Source organism: Rhagoletis zephyria, unplaced genomic scaffold (genome assembly GCF_001687245.7).
Source record: "Rhagoletis zephyria isolate East Lansing unplaced genomic scaffold, Rhagoletis_zephyria_1.1 Rzeph_scaffold_00122, whole genome shotgun sequence".
NCBI lineage: Eukaryota > Metazoa > Arthropoda > Insecta > Diptera > Tephritidae > Rhagoletis > Rhagoletis zephyria.
This window is the reverse complement of record NW_016157206.1, coordinates 338,265-351,765: the sequence shown is the minus strand read 5'-3', so window position 1 is coordinate 351,765 and position 13,501 is coordinate 338,265. Positions and strand designations below refer to the sequence as shown.

Below are 13,501 nucleotides of genomic sequence, written 5' to 3'. Positions count from 1 at the left end.
TTTGAAACAAGCCCATTCCGTGAATAAGCTGTTTCCAATAAACTATTGTTCGTAGCATATAACTGTAGGTGCTCCCTTCTAAAAAAAAGGAACAGCTCTGCTTAAATTTCCCTAGGTTTTTATATGCAAGTACAGATCGTCATTCTGCAAAATCGCGTAACTGACATTTGCAGCCAAAAATTTGGTTTGCTCACACAAGCTCTTGGCTCAATCCTTATTCATTCGTCCTGAAATATATTAGCCAGAACTGCGATTGCTTTATAAAAAAGAAAATCATTTTGAAATGAGTGTTTTTACTCTCTAGAAAATAATTTATGCAACCTCACATACGCTGGTTTGTATTATCGTGATACGCGGTTTTGTATTTTAAACGACGATATATGTATGTATGTACATATTTCTGCTAACTAAAGCTTCAATTTATGGCTTTATATTTAAAATTCTCAAACTAATTATATCGGTGTTCGTATGGAATAGTAGCTTATATCGGCAAGCTGGCTTTAGTGTAATGCGGCATTCCCTTCATTCTTTAAACGACAAACAATTTTTTGATGAGACTTAATAAGAATATTGACTTGCTAGTATCGGAACTATTAATGCACGTTTATTTGCCAAAAGTTTTTCAACGGCTCGGCGCCAGTGACCCATTCGCAATCGTGTGCTGCAAATGCCGCATTATACTAAAGCCAGCCTTTCGACATAAGCTACTGTTCCATACGAACACAGATATGTAAGGTGACCAGAATATTTTAACATTCCTGGAGGACAAATTCTCGATATTGAAAACACAAAAAATTTTTAATTTATTTATTTGAACACATAAATAACGAATAAGTTTACAATTCAAAGCTTCGTTAAACACAAGTCAAACAAGTTAATAGTACACTGCGTTGCATAATTATAAGACCGCGCAAGTTTTGACTATTTTTTATAAATTATTTAATTCTAATCGTATAACTTGCAAAAGAAATTGCTTTTGTTCTTAGTCTTTCGTCAAAGTTCGAATTTAATTTTGTATCAACGCTATACCTCGTTCAGCAATTTCATTAACATATTTAATACTCTTAATCGTCTTTAAGACAACGAACTTTAGGGTAATTTTTTAGAGAATTTAATGCCCTACAAAAATATATCTAGAAAAAACTTTTGTCCCTTTTATGGTTCAAAAGTTATAAAATTTGTAATGAAAACAAATTTTTTTACATGTTATTTACATAGAAGATTTCAAATGCCCACCGACACCTATTAAAATTTAAATACAAATTTTTTTGCGAGTATTTCCTTCTCAGCAAATAGGTCATTTTAAGGCAATAAATTCGCTAGGTTAGTTATATATATATATGTAATACAAGTGGCAAATTTCCCGCAAAACACCCCCCAAAAAAAGTCTGGATCCGCCGCTGGGCCTGTGCTATTTTGGATTATGTACTTGGATGTGAAATAACACATTTTTAAAAATTGTTCAAGCATTGTTGCGCCCCAATTCAACGAACATTCTTGCTTTAAGCCATCTTATAAATGCTTTTATCAAGATGAAAAATTTCCACACACAAATATTGCCACTGATAAAACTTATACATATCTGGCAAACAAAATGACATATGGTGGGCAATAATTTTCGCCTGTGAAGACGCGTCGTTAGATAGTCTTTCAGTGTTGTGAAGGGTAATATTGCTTTCCTACGGCAACGTGAATTACTTTGTTTGCTCCTGCAACTACGTTCGCGAATCACCCCTTTCCCACGGGCGCATTCTTAATTCGATTTGACAGTTCTCTATATCTGTGTTTTTTTTTCTTCGTTACAAAATTCATGCAAAATATAAGTAATTGTTTAATAATTTATAAATTTCCATATTAAATTGGTAATGTACACATGTATCAACTTTACTTTTCGTACTCAGAAAAAGTGGCAGTTTTGATTTGTGAACTGGTTTCCATAAATTTCCGATAAAAAATAAATGAGGTAATTCGTCCTCAAAATTTAATATGGCGAATTACTTAATTAGAAGGGTAATTGGTGTGCGAATTACGAATGTGAGAGCGAACTACGTTCTTTGGGTGGCGTGGGAAAGCCGTATTATTGATTAAGGCTAAAAGTCGAGTACATTCTTCAACTTTTATAGGCGGTTAGTTGCATCAAAAGTTTACATCATTTAACTGAAAGCTGAACAATGTAAACTCCTTTTAAATACAACGATTGTGTGCGATTAGAAAATATTAATATTCTGAACGAAATTTTTTGAAAATTTCATCACTGCTATAAAACAGGAAAAGGAAGAGGACAAATCACGTTTGAGGATTACAATTCTCCTCAAAGGAGGACGGTTGGTCAGCTTAATTATATGTCCTTCAACAATTCATACAGACACTTCAGTTGATAAACCCATTAGTTCATCCATTATAGAAGCTGCTACCGTTTTTCGCACGTTCCGTTGAATAATATGTATTTAGTTTATACATATACATACATATACTTTTATTATTTTTAGTCATAGCTTACTCAGGTTTGCTATGCTTATCTCTATATTCTCTTCACTTAATCACAATGACATGTTTGTGAACACTTAACACTAGACTTAACAGTATTTGTGTAAAATTCTAAAAAGGCACGCGATCTATATTTATGAACTTAGCACCTAAAGCCGTCGTTGTTAGTGGAAAGTTAAGGCTTGGCAAAATAGTGAACAAAATTCTTTTTTATGGAAAATGTGTCCGAAATGCGTATACATTATACATACATATATTTTAGTTTATGTGCTTCATTAGTACGTAATAAAGGTGCTAAATACTTTTTAACTGCTTGCTCAAACGATCAGTTAGAAAGAAAGAGTTATCTTTCAGGATTGATAATTAGTTTGTTAGCCTTAAGATGTATTGACCCAACTACTTTTATATAGTGAATCTCTTGATTTCGTATTTTTTATTAGTTGGAACAAACAAAACGAATTTAAATAAAGACGGAAAAACAGCATGAAAAGCGAAACTGAAGATTGCACAACCTATCCATCTCCAGAGACTGAGTGTCATAGTCTTCTAAATGCTGGAAACACGCAGACCGCTTTTTTCTGCATTTATTCCTAATTTGACTCAATTTGTAGGCAACCGGTGTGTTCCATATCTTATCCACGAACAATCAGAGCCAATCCTTTTCCAATGGTCTCTTCAATAAAAATGTTCATGTAAGTACTTACTTGCTTTCATTTATATTCTTTGTGCAATCAATTAAAAATCAATGTGTATGTGTCTTTCATATTGTTTGAATACACTTGAGCTAAGGTCTACGACTTCCCAAGTACCGGCACACAGTGTGCTTTTTAAACACTTCATGGAAATTAATCGTAGCGCTTTCGACAGAAGCAATATTTTGATATGAAACCAAATGGTTTTGATTGCTAATGTTATTTCCTTTCACGGAAAAATACTGGCATTAACCCACTCTTACTCCTTGACATAAAAAAAAATTTTCAAAAATTAGTGCTTTAAAAAAAACATGCAAAATCCACCGGATTTGTTAACGCAGAAAAAAATTTCCAAAAAATTATAAAATTCATAGATATCTGCGCACCATACGTACAACATATGTACATATGTATATTTCACCCCCAAGCAGCTAATAAAATTTAAGTATTGTCTGTGACCTTCATTCAGGTTACGCAAGTATATACATACATACTTATTTACAAGTAGGCATATATGTATATATGTATGTGGATACGTAGATTTGGTTGGACGCAGACATTACTCGTTTCCTTACAGACCATTTTCTTTTAAATTATTCAGCTTTTTTCTTAATAATGTCTACAAACTGACGCGTATTGGGGCGTATCTTGCCTGAAATTCATAATAAAAAGCACGAAAGGTGAAATAAAACTAGAATAAGCAAATGTGTGCTAGCGGTTTCTTTTTTTTTCGCCAAAATAGCCCCTTTTTTATTGTTTGTTTAATTTGATATTTTTAGCTATGTTTGTTTATACAAGTTTTGTGATTCAAAAATTTAAATATACATACATATGTATATCTGTGGAATTTTATTAAAACAACTTAAGTGAGTAGGAGGTTTGAAGTTGGACTGAAATGGAATAAGTTTCCCTCCAAAAATTTAAAATTTTTATAAAATTTCTATTAAAAGGGCATCTTAAACTACACCTATGGCTAGCTAATTGTTAAAATATTGTTTGGGAACCCTATGAAATGTTGATTTAAAGATAAAATTGTCTAACTCGAGATAAGTTGTTTTACCAAAATGCCACAGATATATCTGCATATATCCCAATACATGTAGTTATTGTTTCAACACACATACTAATTTTAATTATATGTATATTTTTTTTTTTTCAATTTCAGACTAATTAAAAACGAGACTGGTCGATCTATATTGCGCGTTATATCGGGGCCTAAAGCATTCAAAGTAGTGTTATTCACACGCTTAACGCCCATTCCATTTGGCTTGCAAAACACAATATTTGCGGTAAGTTGTGAGTAAATATGTTTTTATTTTTATCCATTTAAAAGTGCATCCCCTTCATACATACAAACTCATTCATAAGTATTCATAATTATACATACTTTTATTTCCATTTTTAACTCATCCCACCAACATTTAAATGCTCCTTGGTAGTTGGGAATCTATTCTGCTTATCCAACATCTGTAATTTTGTGTAATTCCCATGCTGATATTTGCACATCGATGATGGTCTGCAAAAACGACACAATTCAAAATTTAAAAAATATAAACTATTACTATGTAGTTGAAAGCTAGCTTCTAAGCACGGTTGCGCACATTTGGCAATACAATCTGCTGATGTTTAGAAATAAAATGGACTGATGCTTTGTAGTTTGACGTTTTGGAATGCATCCTGTTCAAGAACAAAAGCTGGACTTTGTATTTATATCTATTGAATAGTATTATTACCTTTATCATTTAAGTTCAGCAGTGGCATGATTTATGTTTTTAACACGAAAAATGGTTTGGCCTTCACGGACTACTTGTAAAACTTTCCTCGTAAAAGTTCTGTAAGGTATTTTAATTTTTAATTTTCTATTTTTTTATTTTTTTATTAATTTAAAATATGCCAATGCAGATATGAGTTACCGGGTATTGTAAAATTGTAAAAGTAAAACACCATTTTGTGGATTAAGTATATGTATTTTTAATCTAAAAATAAGCTATTTAGCCCACTGTTTAACGATATTTCTTTTCTGATGTTAGACATTGTTACTAACTTATTTCACATTTAAAGCGCAGACTTAACGAAACGAAACATTTTGCAAGGAACCATTAGTTTACATACATACGTATGCATACCATGTAAAGAAAAAATTTAAATTACTCGAATTAAAGCAGAACATAGATTTAGGTCCGCCCCAATATCCTTGCAGACGACAATTTAAACCAGTTATTATGATATGTCTACCTTATTTACTCAAATACGTATTTAAATATTAACGAAATTTCTAAACGAAATCAATTGCTACATGCAGTACAATACAGACAATTTAGCAAACACTTCATTCGCAATAGTCATCTGATTGTCGTACAAATATAATTAGTATGTACACATGTCATAAATTGTTATTGAACTAACGATTATTACATTAAATTACAAGTACAATATTTACTACAATTAAATTGCAGTTAGATACGCAAACCGTTAGTAATCTATAACGACTGCGATACGTATGTATGTATGTATGTAGTACGAATATTTGATTTGAGTTGTTGAAACTCGTTTTACCTGTGTGAAACTTTGGATTGTTGCTATGCCTAAAATTGCTAAGAAAAAAATATAAAAATTAATAGCTGCGCTTAAATGCACAAACAATTAAAAAAATGAAGTTTGCCAATTCTGGCTCGTGTTTGCGTTGTGTGTTTATTACTTAACGAATTCTACTACACGACTAGTAAGCGTAACTACTTCATATTATAAAATTTATCTATGCAATTTAACGTTCACATCCAATGTGGCAAGCGGTTACTTTATAAGCCGATAACAACTTAAAAAATCGATATATATTTTTAAGCAGGCGCAAAATACCCGCACAACCTTTCTCGCACAAGTTGTGATTTTATTGTTAAAATAAAATTTGTAAGGAAGCGTGTGCAATATGTACGTGATATATGTAAGTATGTCTGTACATTAGGGTGCATCACTAAAAAAAGTTGCGGTTTTCCACCGGAATTATACAATTTATTATATTTCAAGACTTTCGCCCAAAATATTTCAGAAAAATATTAACATTACGTGAGCTAGACCGATTTGAAAATACCTCCAAAAATGTAATTACTTGCATTCCATTGAAGAATTCTGAACACCCAAAGTATTTTTCTTTATGTCAATCACGAAAATTAATTTGTTGAAATTTTTCAATAGAATATCGCTGTATTGTACAAATCTTTTGACTACAAAAAACAAAATTGTTCCATTTTTTTACCAATAGCCCAATATGAAAATGTACAAATCTGTACAAATGTACCAATCGAGTGACACTAACTTAAAAAATTATGCAATTAAAAAAAAATAATAAAATCAAAAAATTTTCGTTAAAATTTCGAGTTTTATAATTAAATTCTGAGTATGCAGTTTTGTGGCGCATTGAATTCTAGTAGAATATAGTACAAGTTTTAAATGGCTAAAAATTTCGATTGATTTTTTAGAATTTTTAAAAAGNTAACTTAAAAAATTATGCAATTAAAAAAAAATAATAAAATCAAAAAATTTTCGTTAAAATTTCGAGTTTTATAATTAAATTCTGAGTATGCAGTTTTGTGGCGCATTGAATTCTAGTAGAATATAGTACAAGTTTTAAATGGCTAAAAATTTCGATTGATTTTTTAGAATTTTTAAAAAGTTCGAAAATTGCACGAAAATTTGTTGAATTTTTTTTTTAATATTACACAAATTTGGAAACTTGGATTACGCGGGTTTTGTTAAAGAATGAAATAAATTTTTTATAAAAAAAATAACAAAAGTTCAATAACAACAAAAATAATACATACGTTAAAACTTGGCAAAAAGTAGATCGGCTATAATTTTTTTACCTTTGCACATTAGGTCTAATGATTACTTTTTCTGTGCGAAATTAATAGCAGCTAAAATATTGCACTATTTTAATGCAAAAATTATGCCAACCGTTAAAAAATTGTAAAGTCAGTAAATAAAATGTGAAAACATGACTTTAAATTAAAAAAAAATTTACTACATGTCTCGCAGATATGCCTTGAGGAGAAATGCATAAGGCAGTTAGTCTTCATAAAACACTTCATTTTCACTTAAGGTTTCAGTATTCCCCAATTCTCCACCGATATTATTTATACAGTACAGCGAAATTTCTTTACTACTTCAATGAGGAAGGAATCCGAATTCCTATGAAACCAAATAATAGAGGAGCACTTACCACGTAAAAATTACTGCAAGTGAAATTTTTTCCGAATGGTATCTAATTATCTATACTGTATATATATGAACACAAACTTATATGCATAATACGCGAAAACTTTTTGAAGTGAAACAACACTTAGAAATCGACCAATCCAAGAATAAAAGTAAAGGTAAGTACGTACATACATAGATAAAGAAAAGGATGAAGGCAAAGGTAAAAATAAAAGCAAAAACAAAGTTGCGTAAAAATAAAGGCAAAAATGAAGACCAAGGTAAATTCAAACACTTTGCTTATATAAGGGCAAAGGTGAAGGGGAATGTGTATATGAAGATTATGATAAACATAAAAATAAAAACAAAGATAAATATAAAGAAAAAGATGAGGATGAGAATACCGATAAAAGTATAGATGAAGATAGAGGAAGAAAGATTAAAATAAAGGTAGTTGTAGAGAAAAGGATATATAGAGGCACAGAGACTTAAGAGATTTTCGGGATCCTCGGGACTTATCGTTATAATAATCAATACTTTGTCGGTTTTGTTATCGATATTGCTATTGATTTTGCTATCGATATTTTCGAAACTTATCGATATTTTTATCGATTTTGTTATCGATATTTTTTATCGACTTTGATATCGATATTTTTACTGACTTCGTTATCGATTTTGTAATCGACTTTATTATCGATTTTGTTATCTGAATTTTTATCGATTTGTTATCGATATTGTTACTGATTTTGCTATCGATATTTTCGGAACTTTTCGATATAATGGTCAATATTTTTATCGATATTGTTTTATCGATTTTGTTATCGGTTGTTTTATTGATTTTTGTTATCGATTTTTTTATCGCTTTTATTATCAATTTTGCTATAGATTTTGTTATCGATATTATTATGTATTGTTTTTACTATCGATATATTAATCGACTTTGTTGTCGATATTTTCATCGGTTTAGTCATCAATATTTTGGTCGGTTCTTTTACCGGTTTTTTTTATCGATTTTTCTATCGATATTGTTATCGCTTTTGTTATCGATATTTTTATCGACTTTGTTATACATTTTTTGATAGATTTTATAATCGATTTAGTTATCGATTTTCGATTTCAGTTATCGATATCAGTGTATCTCCGATACAGCCTGCAGACCAAGACGAAGGTGCTGGACTGTTCCTTTTATTTAGTTTTATCATATCGTCGTTTAAAGTACAAAACCGCGTATCAACAAAATGCAAAACCCGCGTATGTTAGGTTGCATAAATTATTTTCTAGAGAGTAAAAACACTNTGTATTTCTGATTTCAGTTTAATTTCTTATTTTTATTCATTTGTGTAGTAAGCCTTTTACGACATCGGAAAGAATTTGAATTTTTATTACTTTGTCGTAAACAACATTTGCATACTAATTGCCTGTGCGACGAGATGACGGCTGATTGATTGTACCGTGCGTGTGTGTGTGTGTGTTTATTGGGATATAAGTTAATCATGTTGGCCTTTTTCTACTTGTCACATGTCTTCCCCACCATCAGCAAACATCTTTTCTCATTTTAACACATTTTTTTTTTGGTTTTGATAAAAATGTCACTTTCATTCGTTCTTTTATCTCCTTGTCTTTGCCATCTTATAATTATATATTCTCCCTTGTCTATGTCGACAAACATATTTATTTTCATTTAGGTCAGTGCCATTAATCCGCGCGTCTATCACACAGCCTCGCTATTAGGACTGATGCCAGCGCAAATGATCAATGCGTACTTGGGGTCGACGCTGCGTTCCATGCAGGAAGTGCTTAGCAGTCATGGTGGAGCGGCGGTGTCGGGGTACATTAGTTTCGGACTCGAGGTAAGTCAGTAGAAAAAAATTAAAAATTTGTTTAGGGATTTTGGTTTCAATATATGTATATGGGCAAATCTAAAAAACAGGTAACCTTTGTGTTATTTAGCTTTATTTTCACTGTTGTAAACTATATAAAGCTGGTTACTTTTGGATATAATTCATTGACGTATACCTGAAGCCTCAAAAACAAAAAAATGCGGATCAATGTGCTGCATAACTTTCGAATTATAGGTGTTGAAATTTAAAAAAAAATAATGAAAACGAGTGAATTTTTTATGCAATTTTTAAGAGGGGCACAATTAATTATATTATAACTATTGAAGCAAGCCATATTCTGATTTGAAATTTAATGGGCATTAAACACCTATGTGCACACTTTATATGGAGTAGGTAAGAAAAGTGTGCATCAAAAAATAACGAAATGGCAATTAGCTTAAAGTCTGTAACTACACATTTCACAATTTTACCTTTTGATTTATTAAGAGATTACGAATAAAATGATATATAAAACAAAGGTGTGCTCACAAATTTAAAAATTAAAATTTTTCTTGGAAAGTGTACCTATTTTTTAGATTTGTCCATATATGTACATATGTATTTTAGTTTTTTTACCCAAACTATTTCACTGCTAAGCTCAAAAGACCCTTAAATCCAAAACTACAAATAAACATACATAGTATGTATTTACAAATTTATTTGCATGCGCCCTCCACACCCACTAGGCAGATTAACAGACTTTTGTAGATTTATTGACCGAAAAGAAAATAAACCCATACAAACAGCTGGCTCAACATTGTTTACTTTCTGATTTTTTTTTAAATTTTTTTTTCGCAAAGCTGCCAAGTATTTATTTGTTAAGCCATAAATCAAAGGCGTTTAATGTCTGTTTATCCCGCTGACAGCAGCCAGTTGTGCATGCATTCATACTCTGTAAAGGTAGTGCAATAGCATTTAAATTGCAAAATATATGAAACAAATATATTTCGCTGGAAAAGAATTTTCTTAGAACAATTTCACTTTCCCAAATTAGCGATTTTCTTGCACCCATTAGCGATACAAAAGCAGCAGGCAAAACAGTTTGAGAGCTCGTGCTTTTCAGTTACATACATATATGAATACACAACTGCTGCATTGGGTGTTTCTTTGGTCCGCCTGTGGATATGCTACGCAAAGTCATTCTACAGCAGTCGCTAATTCCAAAAGCAGCGGGGAATAGGAATTCTATTTGATACAAAAATACATAGTACATATATTTTTATGGAAAAAATTATATAGGAAAAAACGCTTTATTTTGATTAAAATTTTATGCTATACTCTTTTTCATGGAATAGATCTCTTCAGCAGTGAATTTAAAATATAGCAATATTTTATAAAAAAAAAAAAAACTTTTCCTCACTATTGAATTTTTATGCATTAAATTTTATTTTATTTTATTAATATTGTGATTTCCTCCTTTTCCTTTCAGGTCATCTGCGGGGTGGGGCTCATGGTGTGGGTGATACAAAAAGCGCGCAAAGAATTGGCTGAAACCCTGCTCTCCGATCTTAGCAACGAAGAAAAACTAATCGAGATCGATGTGTGATTGTTGTGATGTGCGACGAGAAGAAGCACTGCTATTCATGTTTTCCTTTTAAGAACGAGAAGCGCTGTTATAAATTTTGAATGCTCAATCAACTCGAAAACTCGAAATCAAGGCTGGCTATTGCCAACTTAAGAGTATGCATAATAAACATACTTACATATGTATGTATATAGGACGTACCTGTAAGCTTCCTAGACATTTTCATGTAAAAAAAAAACGCCAAATGTTCACTAAACATACATATGTACATGAAAGACTATTTTATAAATATTTGCTCGCTTGTGTTTTTGTAATATACTATGTACGTAAACATTTATTTTTTCATTTGGAAATGCATTCATATACATACATACGTAAGAAGTAGTATACATCAAGAATTATTGTAGAAATTAAAAAAAAAATATATGTTAATAAATTTTGTATATTTACTTAAATAAATTACAAGCCAAATTAATGTAGTCTGTATATGAGAATATTTAATATACATACATATGGAGTATCTAAATACATTTGTTCAATTAAAATCCTGAATTTTCTTACAAGTTAAGCCTACATATTTATTTAACATTAAAGACAAGTATTAACACCCGAAATGTAATGTGTATTTTTAATTTTATATTTATAAAAATTTGGGTATACAAAAATATGCTTTCGAGATAACAAATAATAGCTCAGCTGTGACAGAGTAACATAAGCAACCTATTTTGTTTTGACCTCTTCGATTCTAAGATTAGTAATTCCGATCATTAGAAAAAAGGATGTTATTAAATTATACATATACATACATACATCTATGAAATTGCAGCTGTTTTTGTAATTAAAAATGCAGTAAAATGCTTCACGGTTGTTCAAAAATCTATTTAATACATAACAATATGATATTGCATTTCATTTTATATTATAAATTTAGTTTTTAAAATTATAGATATTTGTACATATGTATATACATACATACATGCGTATGAATGTGTGCGATATATCCTTCTTACATATTTGATTCCATTTTGTAATACTTTTTATACTGTAGTCGATGTTTTTGCGAAACCGCCCATCGACCAGTTTCAAAACCGCTTAAATCGCCATTGTGGCAAAAATGAGATTTGGTAACCCTGAACTCCAGGCATCAAGAGCTATGCATAAAAATCGTTATTAAAACAGATTTGTGAAATAATAGCTAGAGAAAATACCGCCTATCAGGGCAATGCCTTCAAAGAATAAACCGTTTTTCGCTCTCCTGTAAAATTTGAGTGCCGTAAGATAGGCGGTTTTGCAATTGTGCGATGGGCGGTTTTGCAGAAACATCGACGATATGTATGTATGCATATCTAAAAACTGTAAAACTCGCTTTTAAATTCTAATCCCTAGAAATGTTAAAAAAAAAGGTCTGAGTTTGAAAACCAAACTAAACTGCGACTATTTCTTACAAAATTTTTACACTAGTTAATCAGTTTTAATAGGCTTCTGACAGACTCTTCTTTGACACTCGCATTTTAAAAATTATGTATGTATGTACATACAGTCAGTGTCAAATGTAAATGTACACGTTGTTCTAGTCCAGGTGTATTTAACAAGATGTGTGCGACTCTATTTTAAGGTACTATAATGCCAAAAAATATAAATAAACGATTGACAATTCATAAAAAACAATCCAATTTGACTTTATAGGATGGTTCTTCTGAGAGCAATGTTAAATTCAATTTTAGTCATGATACATATATTTAAAGGTAAAACCGATCGCTCAATTCTTCGGCCATCATTTACTTTTTGAAGTTTGTCTACTTTATAAAATTGAAATTTTGAGAGCAACTCAAAGGCCAAATAACAGTAAAACAAAAAACAACAAATAGATGAACTTATTCAAATTTTCTTTTATTTGAGACTAATAATGAGAACGTATTTGTGAGATTGAAAATTTGAAAACATTTTGGTTATGTTAGCAAACTTCAAAAATGTTCAGGCTGCCTCCCAGTGGTTTTTCCTTGAAGTTTTTGTATCATGGTTCTAGTATAATATTCACAGTTACAGTAGAATCCGTTTATATGACCATACACGACCGCATATAACGACCGACCGCTTATAATGACGTAAACACAACCTAGAATTTGATTTTTATACAAATTACTATGAAAGTACATCCGCTTAATACGACTCCGCTTTAAGCGACGAAATTTATGAATAAATTGTCCGGTTAAATCGACGAAAGACTTAAAAATTTACAGAAAATTAGAAGCTTCGCACAACATATTGTTACATGTTATGCAGTGGCTGAACATTGAAGACGCCTAGTGTGGATAGCGGTTAGTCCACAGCAAATTTTGCATTCGAATTTTTTCGACAGACGTCAATTGCATTTTTGTTCGTCAAAAATACTTAAGTAATGTGCACTCGATAGTTGAAATGTCAGTTGGTTAATCACTACGTGCGCAAAAATGTTGTATAGCAGAAATATACAAAACAAAAAAAAATCAAATTCAAAAGAGCAGTTCTGCTTATACGACGTCCGGTTAGTACGGCATATTTTCACCGGTCCCTTGGAAGTCGTTATAACCGAATTCTACTGTATTTTTCATTAATTATTTATGAAAATATAGGTAATTCTATGACATAAACCATGAAGGTAAATAATAAAGTAAACAAAGTTTTTTCACACTTTTTAAGTTAAAACAAAAAAAAAACAAAAAATTGTCATCAAAATTTAAAAAACT

At 30.8% G+C, this 13,501-nt stretch overlaps 1 protein-coding gene across 5 annotated transcripts in view; it reads left to right on the top strand.

Moving 5' to 3' along the window:
- The window catches only part of LOC108379226 (transmembrane protein 64), a 33,478-nt gene that overhangs the window by 7,567 nt on the left and 12,410 nt on the right, over nt 1–13,501 (top strand). For 2 of the 5 annotated variants that reach the window (XM_017635563.1, XM_017635557.1), the window contains 3 exons: nt 4,345–4,468; nt 9,056–9,220; nt 10,680–13,251. In XM_017635563.1, the coding sequence (XP_017491052.1) occupies nt 4,345–4,468; nt 9,056–9,220; nt 10,680–10,796 (406 nt within the window). In that variant the 3' untranslated portion in view covers nt 10,797–13,251. Of the gene's footprint in view, nt 1–4,344; nt 4,469–9,055; nt 9,221–10,679; nt 13,252–13,501 lie in introns of those variants that run through there. The other 3 variants (XM_017635572.1, XM_017635580.1, XM_017635586.1) reach the window with 3 other exon arrangements.